General features: G+C 41.9%; 1 protein-coding gene across 2 annotated transcripts in view; it reads left to right on the forward strand.

Moving 5' to 3' along the window:
- Window positions 1–20,630, forward strand: part of LOC120782894 (BTB/POZ domain-containing protein kctd15) — a 28,938-nt gene that overhangs the window by 3,947 nt on the left and 4,361 nt on the right. For both annotated transcript variants that reach the window (XM_040135039.1, XM_040126726.1), the window contains 2 exons: window positions 6,936–7,080; window positions 12,055–12,360. In XM_040135039.1, coding sequence (XP_039990973.1) covers window positions 6,936–7,080; window positions 12,055–12,360 — 451 coding nt within the window. The remainder of the gene's footprint in view (window positions 1–6,935; window positions 7,081–12,054; window positions 12,361–20,630) is intronic.

The raw sequence follows: 20,630 nt of genomic DNA on the forward strand, positions 1-20,630 counted from the left end.
TATAGTTATTATTTGAGATCAGACACGGGGGTTATTTCAAGATATATGATATACAAAGTTGTATGACTTTCATACTGTATATTCCCACATTTGTAAGACAACGTAATCATTATTATAATTTCAAACAGCCTAGAACATGGCTTATATTGCAGCTAAACTCTGAATTGCTTCCAACTAAAAGAGTGACTTGCTATTCATTGAATATTTGTGTGGACAGTATCAGAAAGGCCATGTGCGCTCTCACCCATGTGAGAGTTAGATGCTCTCACACATAAAGCAAACAGGGATTTTATTTTTGATGCACTTCCATCGTAAGATTCAGTCATGATGATTCAGATTGTGTAAGAGCTATTGGTAATTCACCCTCCCACTTTATTCACATTTTTAGCTCCAACAAGGTGTCACCATCAGAGGTAACTCTGAAAGCAAACACACTGGTACAAAAACTACTGTTAAAATATCTCTCTTCTCTACTGATGTGTGAATTTTTTCCTCCTTAAAAGTACAGGAGGTTTTAGGCCTCCTCTTTTTTACCTATAATGCAGTGTGTCATTCATTACATTAGACAGTCTTAGATTCTGCGTCAGCTGACAGAGTCCCATGTGGTCCAAGGTAAACATACACCAGGTTGTTAGAAAATCTGCCAAATCGGCTACAGGAAACAATTCACATAATCCCTTGGTAATAAAGTCTTGATATTCATAGAGTCCGCTGACAGGAAATCCCTGACAACTTTCCTTTTATTCCTGACTGTAACGTCATGAGAAAAATAAAGCTCATCCCAGACAAGGGTTTATGATTGTTTTTGTTATTAAGATGCCTTTTTGCCCACAGTTTATCCAGTTGCCACAAGGCAAGAGTTATTTTTTTACAGAATATTTCTGTCAAATGTGCTGATATTATTTGGATATTCAATTGCTTTAAAGCATCTTTGAAAACATCAGATTGTCGTTAAATTTCTGTTTAATTTTGATTCGGTATTTTTGTATTGCTGGTGAGTTTTCCTTATTTCTATGTTCTGATGCAGCTTTACACTTTACAAAGAAGTTATTCATAGGCAGACATACGCAGGGTACCGTGCAAATGGAGCACAGAGTCATGTCAGAGCTCCCAAACAGTGTTTTTACAGTGAGAGTAAAGACCGGATACCAGTGTGAGTGTTGGTCGGAGTGCTCTTTCCTCTCTCTCTTTTTCACACATGCTCCTTTGCCCCCCTCTCTCCCTCTTTCTGTTTCTTTCTCACTCTGGATCACACACACACACACACACACACACACACACACACACACACACACACACACACACACATGCATACACTTACTATTTCTCTCTCCCAGCCTCCTCAGTGTACAGTTGGCCTCAGGGCTCCACTTTCCACTGGAGCCAGTGGAAGGAGGGGCCCTTTTGTGTGAATTAAGATAATGGCTGACAGCAGAAAGCAAAACAATTACACTGGCATAGCCTTATACGCTGTGTTCGGCCATGTTCGGTTGAGCAGGAAACGTTGGAAACAGAAACGTGACGACTACGAGAGCAGGGTTAAAGAGTTTAAAGTTGATGATTACTTTTAATAGATTGGCCCCTAAATAATGCAGTGTGCCAAGAGAAAGTTAGTCTAGTAACTAATGTGTGGTTATTCATCTTCTTCTGTGCGGGCCATATTAAGGGACATGGGTCATGAAACATTGATGCACACTCTGTGTAGCTTTCAAAGAGGACAGTCTCAGCAGTCACTTGAACAGAAGCTGAGGAAATTATTCGAAATGTTCCAGAGACAAGGAAACTATTTTGAAAGGACCACTGGACATTTTTCTCTCTGGAGACGAGTCCTCTGTGTCCAGAGACGATAAATCTGTACTGGCCTGATGCTCTATTAGCGATCCCCTGCGCGTAATCGTTTACTTTTCTGTAAGTTGAAATCAACATAATTAACACGGCAAAGAATATCTCATTTTCCACCGTATGTTAGTTTCAGTAAACACTGGTTTTCCTTTTATTTTTCTCTCATGACATTGTTAAGCCTCTTAGCTATTCTAAGCATGCCCTGAAGTCACGTATTGCTTTTTTTAAAAACGATTTTAAAGAGGCTGTATGGCACTAACACGTGGCCATCATCTAAAATAAACTTAACTGTTTGATAACACATTTAATTCTAATCACTTAACATTAAATTATTATGAGAATTAATCAAAACAGTTATGTAGCCTCAAAATTACAGATAAAATGTTTTCCTAAGCTGCAGTTAAACACTGTGACTGTTAGCAACACATATTTGGAGTATAAGAGTGGACTGGTTAAATCATTAATACAGTAAAATTATGGTGAATGTGCAACTGAGTTTCTCAAAAAGACTCACATCATGGACCCATGTAGGCAAATATTGGGCTTCAGTGCCCTACATTATGAAATTTATTGCTAGAGAACCAAGGGCAAAATCCTCCCTCAGACTTTAGGGGGAGCCAAGTGAGTGAGTGAGTGAGAAAGAGAGAGAGAGAGAGAGTGTGTGCGCGTGTGTGTGTGTGTGTGTGTGTGTGTGTGTGTGTGTGTGTGTGTGTGTGTGTGTGTGTGTGTGTGTGTCGTTTGTGATACCTCTTTGGGACTTTGTCACAGGACTACTCAACCTGTTGGGGACTAAAGCATGTTCCTAATGAGGCAAAACCTCATTTCTAAGGTCCTGGTTAAGGGTAGGGTCTGGGTTGGGCTCTCCACAATGAGTGGAAGTCAACACAACGTCCGAACAAGGACAACTGCGCAAACTAGTGAATAGCATGTTATCTCATCTCAACACTTCATTCATGGGTCTGGTGATGTGGCTTGTAACGGAGCGGTTATAACTCGCCTTTTCCGCTCGTAGCTGGAAACCCCAGTGTTACCAGAGACAGGTGATAACCTGTAGCTTCGTGATACCGGTTATATCCAGGATCACCAATGTTAGTTTAATGAAGCGCGTAACCAAAAGAGAGACGGAGACCTCAGGGCAGCAGCTAGCGATTCGGAGGTTGGCTGCTAGCCAAGTTGTACAAACTTTATTTTCTCAGCCAATTTCAGACAAACTCTGAAATAATGAACTTCAATACAAAACGTGTTGCCAGCAATCATTAGCATGATGCCGGGAACGATATTATTATGCTAGTGGTGTCTGAGTAACACAACCTCATGGTGTTCACCTCGAACCCTCATCTTACCGGTCCGTTTTCTTACCGCCTCTTTTGCCTCCATTGTCTCTTTACCAGAAGGTGTGCGCTTTGAACAATGAATGCTAATTCATTAACCACAGAAAAGTAGGAGCTTGAACTTGCGCCAATGGAGGACAATTTTTGGGGGACTCAAATTTTCCCTCTTTCTTACATGGGGGGGGGGGCCCTCAGTCCCCCGTGGCAATTAGGCGCGTGTAGAGAACCATGTAAGAAGAATTTTGTTGCTTATTTAGTAGTTAAATTTAATTGTGTAAAGGTATTAAGAGTTAGAGTGGAACTTGATTTAAACAGTCATGGTCATACATTCTCTTCTCTATAAGTTGTAATATTCATCCAAATTAAATTTCCATTCCTTGTTTTGGAAATTTTTGTCACACACTCTTTGGAAAAGCTTTGTTCAGAGAAATGTCAGTTTATTGGGTATTTTAAAGTTGCTTTGAGCAAGATTCAGTGACTCTCAGCCAGGAACAGAAGCAATCTGGTTTTGACGTCCCCCTTCTGACCTGCTACTCAGAAGCCATTGTGGGCAGCCTTTGGTGTCAGGCTGGACACACTCACCAAGATCCTTGGGTGTGTTTGTTTCACTTTGCAGGAAGCTGCCGGGTGTCTTGTGTTCATTAGGCATCCATTAGCGTTACAGTTTTCAGATAGCATCTGTTCTAGTAGAATCAGTGATACCTGCCACCCCTCCCACCTCCTGCAGACACGTCTCTGGCAGTTCTCAGCTGCTGGCCGGCTGTAGCTGCTGCAGCGAGGATCCTGCCAGATATTGCCCACCTACTGCCCCACTGCCTGCCCTCACTTGGCACCGCTAGGGTGAGAGATCTGAGCTGTTTCTGTCCTTGATAACTTCCTACACCCACCACCTCCCTCCTTCTTCCCAACTCTTTCTTTCTGTCATAGCTTTCTGTCTCCCACTCTTTCCATCTCTCTCTGTCTTCCTCTTGTATGATGTTTGTTTCTTTCTCTGTCCCTTTTGTTTTTCCTCTTTACTTCTGTTTTCTGTAATTTTGTCTAGTGATTTCTCTGTTTAGTTTCCCCTATCTTCACCTTTCCTTCTTTTCTTTCTCTCTGTCAGTTTCCTTGTCTTTCGGACTGTTTGTGCATCTTCTCTCTTAATTTCTCTATGCATCCCCACCCTTTTCTCTCTCCCTACCTGTTAAAAAAAACACCCCCCCCCCACCAATTCAGGGATTTAACAGAAAGGGAAAATATGAGGAGACCAACAGAGAAAGAGAGCGAGAGAGTGAAGGGGGTAGAGGAGAGGGAAAGAAAAAGAAAAACAGGCAGCATTTTAATTGCTTTTTAAAAAAGTGGAGATGAAAAACAGAGTTAGCCTGGAGGGGTATGGTGAAATTCTAGCTGGAAGAATTGCAAGACCATATGAGAAAGGAACACCTCAGGCAAAACAGGGAGATGAGTATTGGTTTTTTATAAAGCATTTTGCATCGATTTCCAGAGAGAAAGCGAGTAAGGCAGAAGGATGGAGACAGAGAGAGAGAAAGAAAGACAGAGGGAGTGAAGGAGAGAAAGGATGGCAGGAGGGAAGAGAGGGAGGGAGAACCATCTTTGCTCTGCTTCTTCACACAGTCAAGTCAAAGAAAAAAAAAAGGGTGAATTTGATGCGATAGCTTCAGTGTGTTGTGCCGACACATCGGGGTCAGGAGATACCTGATACAACCATTAAACACAAACGCACACATTTTTACAAAGTAGAGAACTGTGATTGTAAATTCAGTGAAACGAGTCTGTTAGTGAAGGCAGCCCTGCTGTTTGTTCATTGACATTCCAACTGCGGTTCCCTTCCAGTGTCCTGTAATAGAGTTTGACAGTGCCAGTGCTGTGACAGTGCCGGGTGTATGTGTGTGTCAGTCGGTGTGTTTGCAAATAGGCTTTACAATTCTCTTTGTCATACAAGTTTGTCAGTCAACCCAGAAGCTGTTACCGTGATTAAAGAGCTGATTACATCAAAATGATGGTAATAACAATAACGCAGCGCCCTGCAAAGAGCTGTTCCTGAGAAAGATGATGGAAATGTGCAGTGAAACCGATGAGGGGGTAGGATGCAACAGATTTCTTGTATAAATCACTAGTACAACTTATTTACACTGTAAAGGCATTCCAGGTTTCTCTGCTGAAGGAGATGTGAGTTTTGTTCCTAAGTGAGTCACAAAATTAAAGCAAATTGTTGAGCTTCAGAGTTAGTATTTTGTGCTTTGGGAGTAGAAAGGTTTTACAAAATGAAAGCATTTGTACAACCTGCATCCTCAATATTTTTAGAGACAAAACTATTTCTAATTATTGAAGAGGGATATGTAGCAAGTGAACATGAACAAACAGACAGAGTGGCGTTGCCGAGATGTGATTATTAGACCAGCGGGAGAGGGACCTGCAAGTAAGCGGCAGGAAAACCACACAGAGATGAGGGGAAATGAATATCTGTCCACGGGTATCTAGAGGCATGGTGCCAACATGGTGTGATGAAAGTTTAAAGATAACAGCAATTTCCACTCTTTACCTTGATGAGCCCCTGTAGCCAACTTCAACTAAGCCCTTAATCTTGTAGTACACTAGTGGAAGGGGTTAACCATGGGATGCTAGGCAGCAACAAGTGTCTTATTATTACACCAAATCTTGTCAATATTTGGTGAAATCTTAAATACATACATCTAATTACCGTTAAAGTTAATTATTGTGTTTATTGATAGGACAACATTATTAATGTAATTTTGAGTAATGTTCTTTTCATTATCTCAGTAATTCATTCAAAACTCAGTTATTTCCTATTTGTAGATGTTCTTCAGCTCTATATTTGAGCCAGTGTTTGGGTGTCTTAGCGAGTTAATATGCCTTAAATTCATCCTATCCAATACAGACAATATAGGTGGACCAAAGAGAAAACTAAGCATATTCTGATTGGTTGCGAGGCATGTTCTTTTTCCTAAAATAGACCCCTGACAACAAATATACATTTTTAAAAGCCAAAAAGGTGAATTCATTGGTATGGTGGTCTAACCACCAAAATGTGTATCTGAGATTAGGATCATGGATGCTACAGATCACATAAGCACCCTGAAATTTCAATATAGTTTTAAATGGACAATGCAAGAGCTATTAATTTATCTTAAAGAAAACTATCAATATATGGACTGAATTATGTAGCGATATTGTGCCTCATACAGCTCAAATGTAGATATCCTCACAAATCAGAACTCTGCATTAAGTACACACAGCATGGCATACAGTTGGGATGTAGCTGTCCAAATTCCTCATATAGTAATAATGTAGTTAAACTGTAAAAAGCAAAATACCTTTTTCCAGCTGTGCGCCTCACATTAGTATGTGGCCCTCCACCACTTCCTACCTCTGTATTATTTCCACTCCTCTGACAGATGGAATAATAGAGCTGTAATGCTACATTCATGCCATTAATTTCTGTAAGTACAAGCAGCAACCGTGTGTGTTGTTGTAATCTTCCTGCAGAAGGGACACTTCAAACAAGTCTGGAATGGAGGAACTGTGCCTTAAGCCCCTTGTTTCAACCTGGGATGCTAATGCATTTCAAGCTTAGTGCTAATAAAATTGAAAAATAAATGGAGGGTAATTGTTTCATGCATTTGAAGGGAGCTTGCTCATTCCACTATGTGTGTGTTTGTGTGTTTGTGTGTGCGACTGCCTGCATGCGTGCGCGTTTGTGTGTGTGTGCGTGTGTGTGTGTGTGTGTATTTCAATTTTCAGAATCAGTCGTCTGTTCAATGGCACCGAGCCCATCGTGTTGGACAGCTTGAAGCAGCACTACTTCATAGATCGGGACGGCGAGATATTCCGCTACATTCTCAGTTTCCTCAGGACCAGCAAATTGCTCCTTCCAGATGACTTCAAGGTATATACTCGCACCACAACATACTGTATTGTGTGTACTTGTCTGCACCATCAGCTCGCACAGTTTGAACAACTTAAAAACAAAAAAAGCTTGAGTATGTAAAGTCATCTGCCCAGACATGCAGTTGTATTGTGTGGAATTCCTACATTTTCTGAAGATAAAACACTAACGTGTGAAGGTTTGTATTTTTTCATGTTCGCCTGCTCTCTCAGGGGTTGCATGTTTTCAAAATAGACCTGATACCACAACAGAGCTGCCAGTTCTGTTTTCACAATGGCTAATGTAGACTCACCTTCCTTCCACTCAACACATAATTACCTGTAGAATAAGCATAAGCAGTAATTAGGAAACTCGGAGGAAGAAAAGAATATGGAACAGACTCAGTTGGAGTTTACAGTGGTGGAGAGGTAAAATGCTAACTGGCTAACTGGAGCACGGCCCAATGATGTGTGTGCCCAAGCCCTGAGCTGTTGTTTTTCACTCAGAGTGGTTTCTATAGAGGTGAGCACAGGTGAAATAGCCTGTATGCCCCTCTGCTCTCCCATTTTCTGATGACCAACTCCCATGCAGCCAGGAAGTCTCACTGACAGTCAAAGACTCACTGGGAAGGAAAGCTGTGGCATGTTGGTGCAGTTTAATACATACTTAACATATTTGTACCCATGTATCCATGCATCTGTGCACACACAGTTTACTCTTTGTGGGCCACTGAATCTTATGTGGCCCATACTAGACCGCTAAGGATGCACTCACCTGGCTCCTGTTTTAGCATTAGCATCAAAGAACCCTATTGTAAGTGAACGCATGTACAGTATGTTATGTCCATTATCAAATTATATTAAATCATCCAAAGCACACATTCATGGCAACAAAACAAATTCTGTCAGGCTTGGTATCAGTTAATCCATACAAGGTATTAATAAATTACTGGTGAGACAAATATACACGTTTTTGATATGAGCCATGCAGGGTGATCATAAAGTATCTGTCTGCGTCCCAGTTCAAAAGAGTAAAACAGTAAGAGTTAACATTTTTTATGCTAGCAGCTGTTAAAGATGATACAGTATGTATAGAGTCGATATGGAGAAAATGGTAGCAAAAAGTTGCTCATTTAGACATCCAGCAGACAGGGAGCAAAATTAGCATTCATTTGAAGTGTTGTTTCTGGAAACCTGCCAAATGTAAGTCCAATATATCCAAAACCTCTGGCTCTTCAGCTGCAGAAGTCTCCACTATGTTTACCAGCTAGTCACTAACTTTGTCTGCCAGCTGTTTGGCTCTAGCCGGATAGCATTTAATCGGGGTACTACAGCCTTCTTTTTTACCGAAAACAGCTACCTGCTGCTGCTGAAAATGAGGTTGATGAGAATGGTGAGAGTGAACCAAAACAGTAGAGTTGAGTTTCACAGTTGAGCTGTAAAAACAAAACAATGAGCTGAAGGATGCTAAAATGCCCTGTAGAGCTGTGGTGAACTGCAGAGTTGCGTGATAATTCTTTGTAGTTTCATCACTATAACAACTCCTTACACGTCATACATAGCGATTTGACCTAATGTTGATATAAAAATGCAGCTTTAAACCAAACTGATGTCATTGCTAGTAAGTTTGGTCTCAGCTCACAGGTATCCACACAACCATGTGTGGCTTTGTCGGAATTTTTATATAGTCTGCCTACAGCTCCCTCCTGTTCAAAGTTTTATTCGGTGATACTGTTTCCTAGGTGTATTCTACTCTTCACCTCTATTCCAACTTACTTTTATGACCTTTCCACCGGGCGGCCGCTTGTTCATGATCCTCAGCCAAATATCAGACAAAGGAACATAACGTGAAAGCCCTGCATATTTTGGCAAATGATGGCCCGACTCACAACCGATTAGTTTTTCCCTTCTTATTCACTCTTGTTTTTCCCTCTCTGTGAAATCTTGACACTCCAATCAGGCACCACAGTTGAAGAGAATGCATTGGACTTCATTGTTTCAACTCATCACAATCCACTCACATAAGCCTGTGTTGATCTGCATACCTTTCAATTTGCGTGAAGCCCAGGAAAAAAAAAAATGCAAATATTGTGGGGCGGAATTGAGCATGTCCTTATCTGAACACAATCAGGCTTGCCGTCGCCCGAGGGCTGGGTCTGTTCTGCTGCTGGCAGCCACGGCGCTGTGTGTTTTGCTAAATCAATGTGAAAGTCTGAGCAGAATAGGAAAAGAAATTTTTCAGCTTACATCAGTGGAACAAAATATTCACTATTAATATCCTTCCTCATCTCATTATTCAAACTACAATTAATCACAATAGTGTAAGCATTGCTCAGTCAGATTGAGGGCATGGTTATAAACCGTTAAGAGTTAGTGGTTTCTACATCAATTTATTCAGGCTTTTGCATTGCACTTTAAATCAATAATGCTTTCTTTTTTTGGGTATCAAATGCTAAAAATAATAGGAAAGAATTTTTTTGTGGGCACTATACATTACACGAGCTTTGGCTGGATTTTTTCGTCAGTGACGTTTTTAATCAACAACCTGCGAAGCTTCTTCTGTGTGGGTTTGGTCCTTTTTTTGTCCAAAACATATGGTAGGTCTTTATCAGTCCTCCGACTACCTCATAGTGACAGTTTCCATCATTTTCTTCTTCTTCTCACTCTCTGCCTCCCTCTCTGTCTCTCCCTCCCTCTGTCCTTAGCTGAAATGTTGCCTTGCCGGTGGGCGATCAGGTTGGATCATTATTTTGAAGCTCAAACGGGCTGTCTGGACACAGGATTGGGGGATGAATTGTCTCGTAGAGCTGGCAGCAGTAGCAGCAGCTCCAGCAACCAGGACGGAGCTGTTGGCCCTGTCTCCCTCTCATCCTCACCTCAGCGCTTAGGATTACTCTGTTGTTTTCTGCACTGCTCAGGATGACTAAAGTGCCTCGCAGACAGACCCCTGTTAAAAACATATCCATCCATGGCTTCAGACCTGTGAAGGATGAGGAGCTACACTTTGATACAGAGAGCTGCCTGAAGGGGAGTGTCTCAGTATGAGTTTTGTCAGCTGCAGCAAGAAGGCCAGGAGAGAAAAAGACAGGGAGAAAGGGAGAGAAAAAGGGGAAAAAAAGGACCCACTCCCTCCCTGTTTCGTATTCTGAAATCTTAAATATTAGACCATCAGCTTAAGATGTATTGCGTCAACGCTGCGTCCAGATGGAGTTGTATTTGGGTGTCGTTCGCTGCGCCTCAGATGAAGGCACAGTTTAGATGAAGTGGTAAACCAGTGAGGGAGGCTTTTCAAGGCTAAAGATTCTGACAGAAGCAGCAGGGTTAATGAATATGCTGTTTGCTGCCATGCTGTGTTTCTATACCCAGCAGTGGTCCGGAAAAGGGAAGGGGAAAAACTCTTTTTAGATTAGGGCTCCCCGGCGGCCCTGGCACCCAACACCCACAGCCCACCATTGATGCAGACTATATGAAACATATGTTTCACACAGCACAAACACGCATTGTCTCACTTTTCAAGGGTGTTAAGACTTTGCAGTGCACCAAGATGAGCAACCTCTCTCTGTATCTATTAAAAATGTAACCAAATGTGCAGTCAGTTATTTGCTATGGTTTCACAATGTCCACACACTAAAATTAACTATAGCCAGGAGCTAAGGAACATGGACATCATGTAAGAATAAACTTTGAAAGGCAGTGATGGCGGTTCTAAAACTAAGAATGAATTAAGCTGTCATTCTTTGTCACTGTGAAACACTAATCAGAACACTGATTTATTAATTACTAATTGTTTAGCAGAAAGATTTGCAGCATTTAGGTGTAACCTAATTAAATCTTGTTCTAACAGGAGCTTAACATCGGGCCACACGCCTCATTAACATAAAACTCCTTCTATGTGAGGAATACATTAAAATCCTCCTTGGCTGATGATTGTCCTCATGTTCACTTTGCACATATCTTTTCCTCACCTCCCGTCTGCCTCCAATAGCGAACCTCCGCCTCCCCGTATTTTCTATGGTAGCCGTGAATGATGGTGCCATCTGCTCTTGTGGGAAATTAGAGACAAGAGCACAGGGGCAAATGGCCCCCAGCAAGCCCTGCCCAGGAGGGAGAGGCAGGCAATCTGCTGCAGACTGTCTGCACACAGGAATGCACCATCCCACTTCACTGGAGCCCTACTGACGGCCTTTCTGGAGTCGGCTCACTAAAACATGGTAAAGGCTAGTGCGGCTCTGCCAAGAGCTACTGCGGAGGAGAGCTGCAGCATGGCTATGCTTTATTTATTGAGAGTGTTGTCCTGCTGGTCAGAAGCCATCACCGATCTGATGTAGTCATTAAATATCTCTAACTACACAAGGACAAACAAAGGTCAATTTTACATTTACATTTAGGGTATTTGTCTGTTTCTTATTCAGATCAACTAAACATGAGTGCAGCAGTATGAACCTAAACTCCTACACTGCTGACATTATGAGAAGCCAAGCTAACGAGTGTATGGTTCAAAGACATGGTACATTGACCTTTGCAATCCTTAGTAAAGGCATCTTGTAACAGACAGGTGAGGACAAAGGAACTGGTGGTAACTGACGCACACCTACATAAATGTGTAAGATACTCAGAAATGTTGAAGGACACATATCCGTACCTGTACCTCCATGCATGCCTGTGCCACACAGTTGATGTTTCACGGCTGAAAAAGGGTCAAAGTGCAGATGCAGCCAGATCAGCACTCCAGGAGTAATTAGAGGTTAAGTGTCTTGCTCAAGGGCACTTTGTCATTGGTTGCTGTAGGGAAGCCATCAGGATACCCTGCAAATATACCTCCTGCTTTCTTCTTAATGTTGCAACATACTGTATATGTGTAGGGTATTGTCCTGATGACCTTGGAGATGAGATGTAATGTACTGAAACTCACAGTGTGTTTGTCACACAGAGCCAAGACGGCTGTACACACATGCAAACTCACTGCTCTCATCTCCATGTTCATCTGCCGGTATAGGACTTCCACTTGCTGTATGAGGAGGCGCGCTATTACCAACTGACACCCATGATCAAAGAGCTGGAGCGCTGGAAGCAGGAGCGCGAACAACGACGAATGGCGCAGCCCTGCGACTGCCTGGTGGTTCGTGTCACCCCCGACCTGGGCGAGAGGATCGCCCTGAGTGGGGAGAAGGTCCTCATCGAGGAGATCTTCCCTGAGACTGGAGACGTTATGTGTAACTCCGTCAACGCTGGCTGGAACCAGGACCCAACGCATGTCATCCGCTTCCCCCTCAATGGCTACTGCAGGCTCAACTCCGTCCAGGTAGGACACCACAAAGCATTTCCTGTTTATGTAGTGTTGAAAAGTTGGTAACACTTTGCTTAATGTGTTGCCTATAAGGGATTTGGAGATTACAATCAAGTTGTCAGACCATCATGAATTTTTAATATTCATTGGAAAACATTGCTTTAAGACAAATGAGTAAAAGTTGTAGTACAACAGCAACAAACCCAAATCTAGTTGTAACTCAAACACAATTTTAGGTGATAAAGAAACGTCATGAATTACTGTAGGGTAATTTAAAAGTATTAGTGATTGTAAAAATGAAAATATTGAATAAATATTGAATACCAGATACTATCTTCTTTAAGGGATATTAGAGAAATAATATACAATTCTTGAAATAACTAAATAATAAAGTAAAAGACAGTATTGTTCCACACTAAAAATTTGATGTTTACACCCTTGAAAACAAGTTAATGACATTTCCCACTTGCACAGTATTTGCCTCTAACACACAATGAACTAGCAGAGAGGAAACTTTGTTTATGAGGTGTGGCTTCTGTATTTGGCGTTTATAAGATCTCTCTTTTAAATCAAGAGATTGTACACCACATCGTGATACACACAGCAGACTGTTTTCAAAACTGCACATATTAATGTTGGGTGACTTAACTTTACAAACTAATGTATATAAAGATGATGCTTGATGTAGCGCCACCATTCAGTGTGTGCCGTGGCAGCTGATCTGTGGAGGTATTTGTTCCCTCTGTTAATTGGAGGTAGAAAAGGAGAGCGGTGCTTGAGGCATACAGAGCTGCCCCGAGGGCTGAGGTGAAATTAAGAACAAGAACATCTCCGAGCAAGTCCCAAATTCTGACTATTCCAACTGAGGATGCAGCACGATAAACGGCAATACACGTGTACATTCAGACTATATACACTATACATCCATAGATACATGCATATTGTAAGAACAACAGTATAACCACAAGGCTTACAGCACAGATAGCATCCAGTGAAGCTAAACTGGTGCATGCGTATAATGTGATACAGGGTCTAATACCTCCTGGGGCAAGCATACAGTAATTTTAAGGAACACACTCCCAACAGATTCATAAGGTGTTAAAAAGGTTGTCAAAACACTTTATGGTATGCATGCATTTGTAAGATGTGACTGTAATGCAATAGTGCTAAAACACTACATTTATATTTACAGTGTCTCACAAAGCACTTCAAGTAAATAGTTACATCATATAAACTGTATTATTATCTTGAGGTCTGTAGCTGGCATTTTCAAAGGATAAAATCTTTTCTCCATCAAAAAAGTGAAGAAAATTCTTTTAAATGCATACATCTGCTTATGATTTTATAATGAAACCCTTGTATCTTTTTTTGTCTAGACGCTGTAGTTTTGCATCTATTAAACTTTGATTTGGCAGTCTAGGTGTTTTATGAGATTGGTCCCGTCTATGAGGTTATCCACAGGACACAGATTCCACAGAGAAACTTCACTATGAGTCAATCAACATGATCTGTGGCCTTGCATACACTCTGCATGTTGCCACAACCGGAGACCTTTTTTTTTTTTTTTTTTTGCCTTTATTTATCCACCAAAGGATTCTGCTGAGCAAGAAAAGAATTTTTCACCACCACCCTCCAACGCTTTCATATGCACTCAAACAACTGGTTGGCATTTGTACTGAACAACCGGGGCTTTGATGGGCACTGTGTGGCTCCACTGATGTAACTGACTTTAGCCTAGCATAGCGTAGCAGGTCACTAGCCAGGATAAAGGCTGGTAGACACACGGATATTCTTCAGTTTTTATAACCTCGAATTCCACCTCAAAACTTTTATTTTTGGCTTTATTTTTTTATTTATTTATTTTTTGCTTTAAGGCACTTGGCATGATATGCGGCCCTTTATACAGTAAAGTTAATAGCTTGTTGTCACTAACTGAGATAATAGCTACTCGGATGGAGCTACAGTCAGTTTGTCAAGAGATTACCAGAGGTAATGGCACGTGTACAGAGCGTGTGTAGTTTTTCATTCTGTCTAGTAATGGACTTTCAAGTAGCTCCAAGTAGCTCTTGTGGCTGTAGAATGATGTGAAATCTAAGCCTGGTTTGTCCTTTGTAGTTTGTGACGGCACGTTATCTTAAATCACACTACATGCAGTAAATGAATACTGATAAAATGCCACATACCTTTGCATTGTAGCATGTTATACCAGTTTCGAACAGGTAGTCTGACTGAGATGAACAATGTCCTTCTTCACAGCACTGTTGACCCCAGTATGTAGTAAATCAGTGCGATGTTAAAAACAACTTCAGAAAACTGGTTTTACAGTTGCGTTACCTAGAGAGGTCTGTGAGAGGGAGAACAGGGGGAAATATAACAGCCTCACACCACAGGCTCAATATAACACACTTGAATGCCCACAGCCATGAACAGGCCAACACATACAGGAGCCTTCCCCCCCTCCAGCACCCAGAGTGAGCCTCTCCCAGGCAGGCTACTGTGCTCTGACACCTCCACCTCCCTCATGCCAATGTGAGAGACCACCTCCAAGGAGAGGAGAGCCGAGCAAGTGGGACAAAGCACGTGTGGACTGCGGCCATGTTTTCCTGCGAAAAAATGAAGAAGAGGAATGGAAAGGGGGGAAAATGATATGCATAATTTACACTTTACTCCTTTTTAAGACACAGCTCCTTTTTTAAAAAGACTCCAATATAACAACGCTCAAGGCAATTGAAATACACGTATTGCATTTTTTAATACCATACTTACAATTTCTCAAACAGCCTAAACCGGTTTATACTTCTTTTATAGATTTTTAAATGACTTGCAATATAATTAATTGGCCGCATCAACTAACACAACATTTTCCCACTCTGTTTACCAGTGAGACTGGTTATGGGATGTGAGCACATCTGACTAACATGGTCTGAAAGGAGTTTTTATTGTTTAGGTTTTTATTAGGCTGCTCTTTTGAAGGCGAGGAGAGCTGAAATCCCCTTTTCAGACAAACTGCTTACAGAAAGAGGAGCTGGATCTTCAAGGTTTCCAATAAGCGATGTTCTCTTTTGTCTCATAGTATGGCCTCTCCCGGTTTAGGTGTTGTTAGTTGTGGCGTTGAGCTCTTTTTTGTTTCATGCTGGCCCCTTTAAGACACACAAATGCTGTATACAAGATTCTTTAAAAGAAAAAAAAACGCAAACACACACACATATGCATGCACAGTAGAGGGGCCCGGCTCATTGAGTCGATGTAGATGAGGACGCAAGGAGCAGATGGAGGTGTTTTTTGGTGTAAGGGGAGATTTTTCCAAACAACTTACTCATTCTGTCCTCTCTCATTGTTGCGTGAAGGTATGAGAAGGTTAGGAAAATAATCCCCGTCTTACCCACCAGACAATGAGCCTCTGATCTGATTTCAGTCCTGGACCCCAACCCAGGGGAACACACGCACAACCACACCCTGCCGACAGAGAAAGATCAGGGAGAGAAAGAAGTGGGGGGGGCAGATACATTGCTGTCTGGAGCAGAGCATTTATGACTGGTTTTTGAAGAGGTTCTGAGAAAAAAAGAGACGGAAATGTGACAACTTTTAAATGTACACAGTTTTCAATTTATTGTATGTCACTGGCAGAGAGAATTCATTTTAGTCTCAAATGATTTTATGGTAGCTAAGGTACTGTTGCTGTCTTGCCCAAGGCTGGAAACTGCAACACATTGTGATACTTTGGTCACAATGAGATAACATGACATTGCTTGATACTTTACTATTCAGTCAGAGCAGCAAACAGTTTTTTTTTTTTTCGTTTTTTTTTTTTCTTTGGTTTATTGAGTTTTTATTCAATTTAAAAATAAGGGAACACCCCTCAGTTCAGTGAAGTTGCTCATACTTCGGAGTACAACATATCACTCAATTACTCAGTGATACTCAAAGCATTTCAAGGACTTTTTACGGGCTTTTTCAAGATCATCAATTTCTGATATATTATTATATCATCTTCTCTTTTCAGTTTTTTGTGTCAATCTAGAGAAAGAGTATCTCGGAAGTAAAGTGTTACGGTAGTACATTGTACACTGTTCATTTAGCCCCTTCTTTAGTCCTTCATCTTGTGTATTCAAATGTGAGAGAGTGAGAATAAACAACTCCACCTTGGCGAGTGATTCTCCATGAAGTCAAGAATGGAATTTAGGGAATAATGCAAACCACCTGCGCTGTAATGTAGATCCAGTGGAGAGAAACAGAGAGCAGCAAAGGCACTAAAGGAGGGAAAACATTTAGCCAGAGAGCCACAGAGGTGTACACACATGCATCCCAGAGCTGAGGCCGGGCCTGCTCCTCCATACATCACCATGATGAAGCACTCAGATCAGACCAGAGCCAATCCGTCCTTCATCAATGTGACAGCGGAGGTAGTCGTAGAGAAGGGCCCCCTGTCCCCCTGCTGCCCAGGCGGAGAACGCAACACGTCGCAACACTCTCTTACATGTCACACTGCCACTCCATCAATCCTGCGCTGGGTGGAAAGAGAAAGCACAGCTCATCAGAGCAGACAAGGCCACACAAACACCTCAGCGGTGCTCCTCAGCTGCCCGAGTGGCAGAACAAGACATTAACACTGCTGCGGTTAGGGGTCCCTTTACTCCCCGTGTGGCTCTGTGGGAAGAGCAGAACATTGGGCGCCAATGCTCAGCAGGCAGCAGATTAACCTGCAGTATGAAGAGGATAAAGACCTCCCCGACAGCTTTAGAGCAGTGGGTGCTAGATTTTCTTAACATTATAGCTACAATTTTTATTGGATAGAACCTAGGTGGGGATTGCAGATGGTTTGATACCCTAGCCACCGTCAATTGGAGTTAAGATGCACAGGTATAAAACAATTAATCAGATGATTCCCAAGTTTTTACATGATAAAATCAAAAGGAATCAACGTTATTTTTAAACTGAATAAAATTTTAAAAATTTCCATCATACAATTAAAAATACATTGGCGGAATGCAACAGCCTTCCTTAGTGTCATATATTTGTATTAATTTCATATAAAATAGGTTTTGCAGTGTAAATGTAACCATCACTAGTCGAAGAGATATTCAATGTCAATATTCCAATGTACTTAAAATATCAAAAGTAAAAGTACTCATAGTGCCAAACGACCCTGTGAGTGTTATTAGATATTAGTTAGCGTTATTAGGATTATTAGCTCTGATCGAGGTGATTTTAACAACTTCATACACTCCAGAGTATGAATCTGCCAACTTGTAACCACAGTAAATCTATTCTAATAAAAAATACAATTTTTCCTTCAGAAATGGAGTGGCCTAGACGTATAAGGTGGCATAAAATGGAAAAAAAAAGTATGTCAAGTACACAGCTTAAATAAATGTGGTTATGTCACAACACTGGTAACCATAACTTAAGTACCATAAAGCCAGAAACCACAGACCGCAGATGAATAAGAAAATGTTACTTAATGAGACTGGTAATGCGAGAGCCTTCATCCTCACATGCTCAGGTCTGTTCAGTTCAGTCTGAACTACTTGCAGTTTCCCTGAGGACCGACCTAACCCTACACACCTCTGTTCCCCATCTAGCTCAGTGGGTATTTACACTGCCAGAGTTAGGGATTAAAATGAAATACTAAAAATACTGTGTGGATTCATGCTACTGCTTTAAAGAAATTTTAATTTAAAGCTCCATCTGTAATCATTAGCTCAACTTCGTAAGTTGCCCAAATGCAGCTACTTGATAAAGTGCTGCAGATACTATAAGAATATCTTACACTTTCAAATTGTTTCTTGTCACTTGTGATTCCTAAAAGAATTGGCAGATGGCTTAGAGAATTGGAAAAAGTTGGAGCTTCTCATAATTTTTATGCCAGATACTTGACATAAGCAGAGGATACGATGCAGAGACTACAGTTAGCACTCTTTGTCACATGTGAAAGACTGTGCATAGCTAAACAAAAGCGACCCCCTGAGTGTAGCACCCATCACATACAACAGTGCGTGTGTGTGTGTGTGTGTGTGTGTGTGTGTGTGTGTGTGTGTGTGTGTGTGTGTGTCATACGTGTCAATCAACCCTGAGCCCTGTGCCATGAGGAGCAAGTGTCTTCAAGCGCCTCCTGAGAGGTGTTGCAAGTGTGTGTGTGTGTGTGCGCACTCCAGTGGCCATCAATATTAGATTGTGCTCTGGTTTCCAGCCTTGAGACTCATCCAGTTTGATTCCTGCCTCACCATCTTCGCTTTGTTGGAAATATACAGTGCTGGGAGGTTAGAGGAGTTAGGCTGATATATCGCCTCCTCATCCCCATGGCGACCCCAGATTGAGCAGCAGCGCAGTGCGATGGTTATCTGTCGAACGGTATGTGTGCGTTTGGGGGGCAGATCCCTGTGTAGCCAAGTCGACCCTGCAACAATGAGAATGGTTTATAATGTTTCAAGTGTATAGGGATCGGGGGGGATGAAGAGGGTGAGGAGAAGTTTTTATTCAGCTTTCTGCTTCCATCACACAGGCAGCAAAAGACAAGAAGAAGTGCTAAAGTTCAGGAAAGAATAGCAAACTTTGGTAAAGTGTTATGAATTGATAAAGTGTTGTCCTATCTTCCGTATTTTTGTACTCTGATTTCCTGTTTTTAAAAACAATAGTGGTAGTGACATATATTAAGCATGTCCCAGCAAAACTGGAGTCTGGGAGGGTCATCTCTAAGTTCAAAGTAGTGTACATGGAAAGGAAAAAAGCCAAAGACAGCTATCTCAAAGTAATTCCATTTCACGGAAATCATCAAGCTTAGAATTACACTTCAACCAATCTGACTGCTCACATGCGACTCACTGTTAGAATATTTTGTTATGGTTTCGCTCAAGTGAGGCAGGAAAGTAAGCAGAGAAATCTGCAGAAGTACAACATAAGCTGGGATCTGAGAGCCTGCGGTCAGGAGCATGTAGTGCTGAACTGAGCCACCAGGACATGTTTTAGCTTTTTAAGAGGGTGCATTACTTTCTTTCGTCAGCTGGGATTGATTTCAGGACATTGTCCTGTGGACATTGAAACCTTTTGCTTGGATACATCTTAATTACTCAGTGTATTGTTTATTCCCCCATGGCACTAATTCACTGTGTCAAACTGAATGGGAAGTTTTTTTTACGGCTTCTTATAGTCATTACAGTATCCCTGAGTCAGTTACAACTATCTATAATAATATCCTTAAGTCTTTTGTGTTGCCATGCATTAATGATAAAAGTGTTTTCAGACTATCTTTATTGATCAGGCCATTCTCCTCTGTGACCAAATTCATTGCCGAACATGACAGAGTCCCACATGCGTTAAGAGATGATGGGGAAAAATGCAATGTGATGCAATGATCAAAGAAGGCTATGTAATATCATTTCCATAATCGTTAGGCTCCTCCGTCGTCTGCCATGGATTTGGGAGTGTTTGATGCTTGGGCAGGTCTCTTAATTAGCCATCCTCACCATCAGCTGTCTGCCGCCCCTTCTGTCTCACAAATTACTCAGACCGCCAGGTCTGTGTTTATTTTTGTGAATTATCTGCTGTTCTGTGTTGTACTAATCCCCAGTTAGGGGAAGTTGTAGCCTTTCGACCTGGAGGCCTAAATGCCCCACTTTAGACCTCCGATGGGACCCTCACTCATGTAATTAGAGGTCATTCTTTGCCATGTGTGTGTGTGTGTGTGTGTGTGTGTGTGTGTGTGTGTGTGTGTGTGTGTGTGTGTGTGTATGGGCGTCTGAAGAAACCATTCTATTTCGTGTGAACTTCTCTGGCTCTGTATCTGGCAGGAGGGGTTAGCCCTCAGCGAGACCTCTCATTTCCATGCACTCCACACTCCATTAAAAGGATGGGGGAATAAGTAAATACACGGCACTCCTCAAACTGGGATTTAGATATACCCCCTCCAAAAAAAAAAACATCCCACGAGGATTACGGCAGATGAGGAGAGAAAAGTGATGTTGGAGTTCACGTGTTTGTGTCTGAGCGTATCTGCATTTGGACTGGTGGGTGTATCAATGCCCAGACTCTAGGGCTAACATGCATCCCTGTCTCCTCGTCTCTCCCTGCAGCTCCAAAACTTTGTCCTCCCACAGATCACCCAGAACTCCCCATCCTCATTCCCCGCACGTCACTCTCTCCTTCGCTCACGGACCTCACTTCTCCTCTCACCCCAGCCTCATTACTCAAATTAGGAGCTCCAGTAATCACCACGCTGAGCTCCACTCAGCCCCTTAACACACCTCAATCACACTCCGCTCTCCTCATCCCTTTGAGCTCATGCCCTC

Source organism: Xiphias gladius, chromosome 1 (assembly GCF_016859285.1).
Source record: "Xiphias gladius isolate SHS-SW01 ecotype Sanya breed wild chromosome 1, ASM1685928v1, whole genome shotgun sequence".
NCBI classification, from domain to species: domain Eukaryota; kingdom Metazoa; phylum Chordata; class Actinopteri; order Istiophoriformes; family Xiphiidae; genus Xiphias; species Xiphias gladius.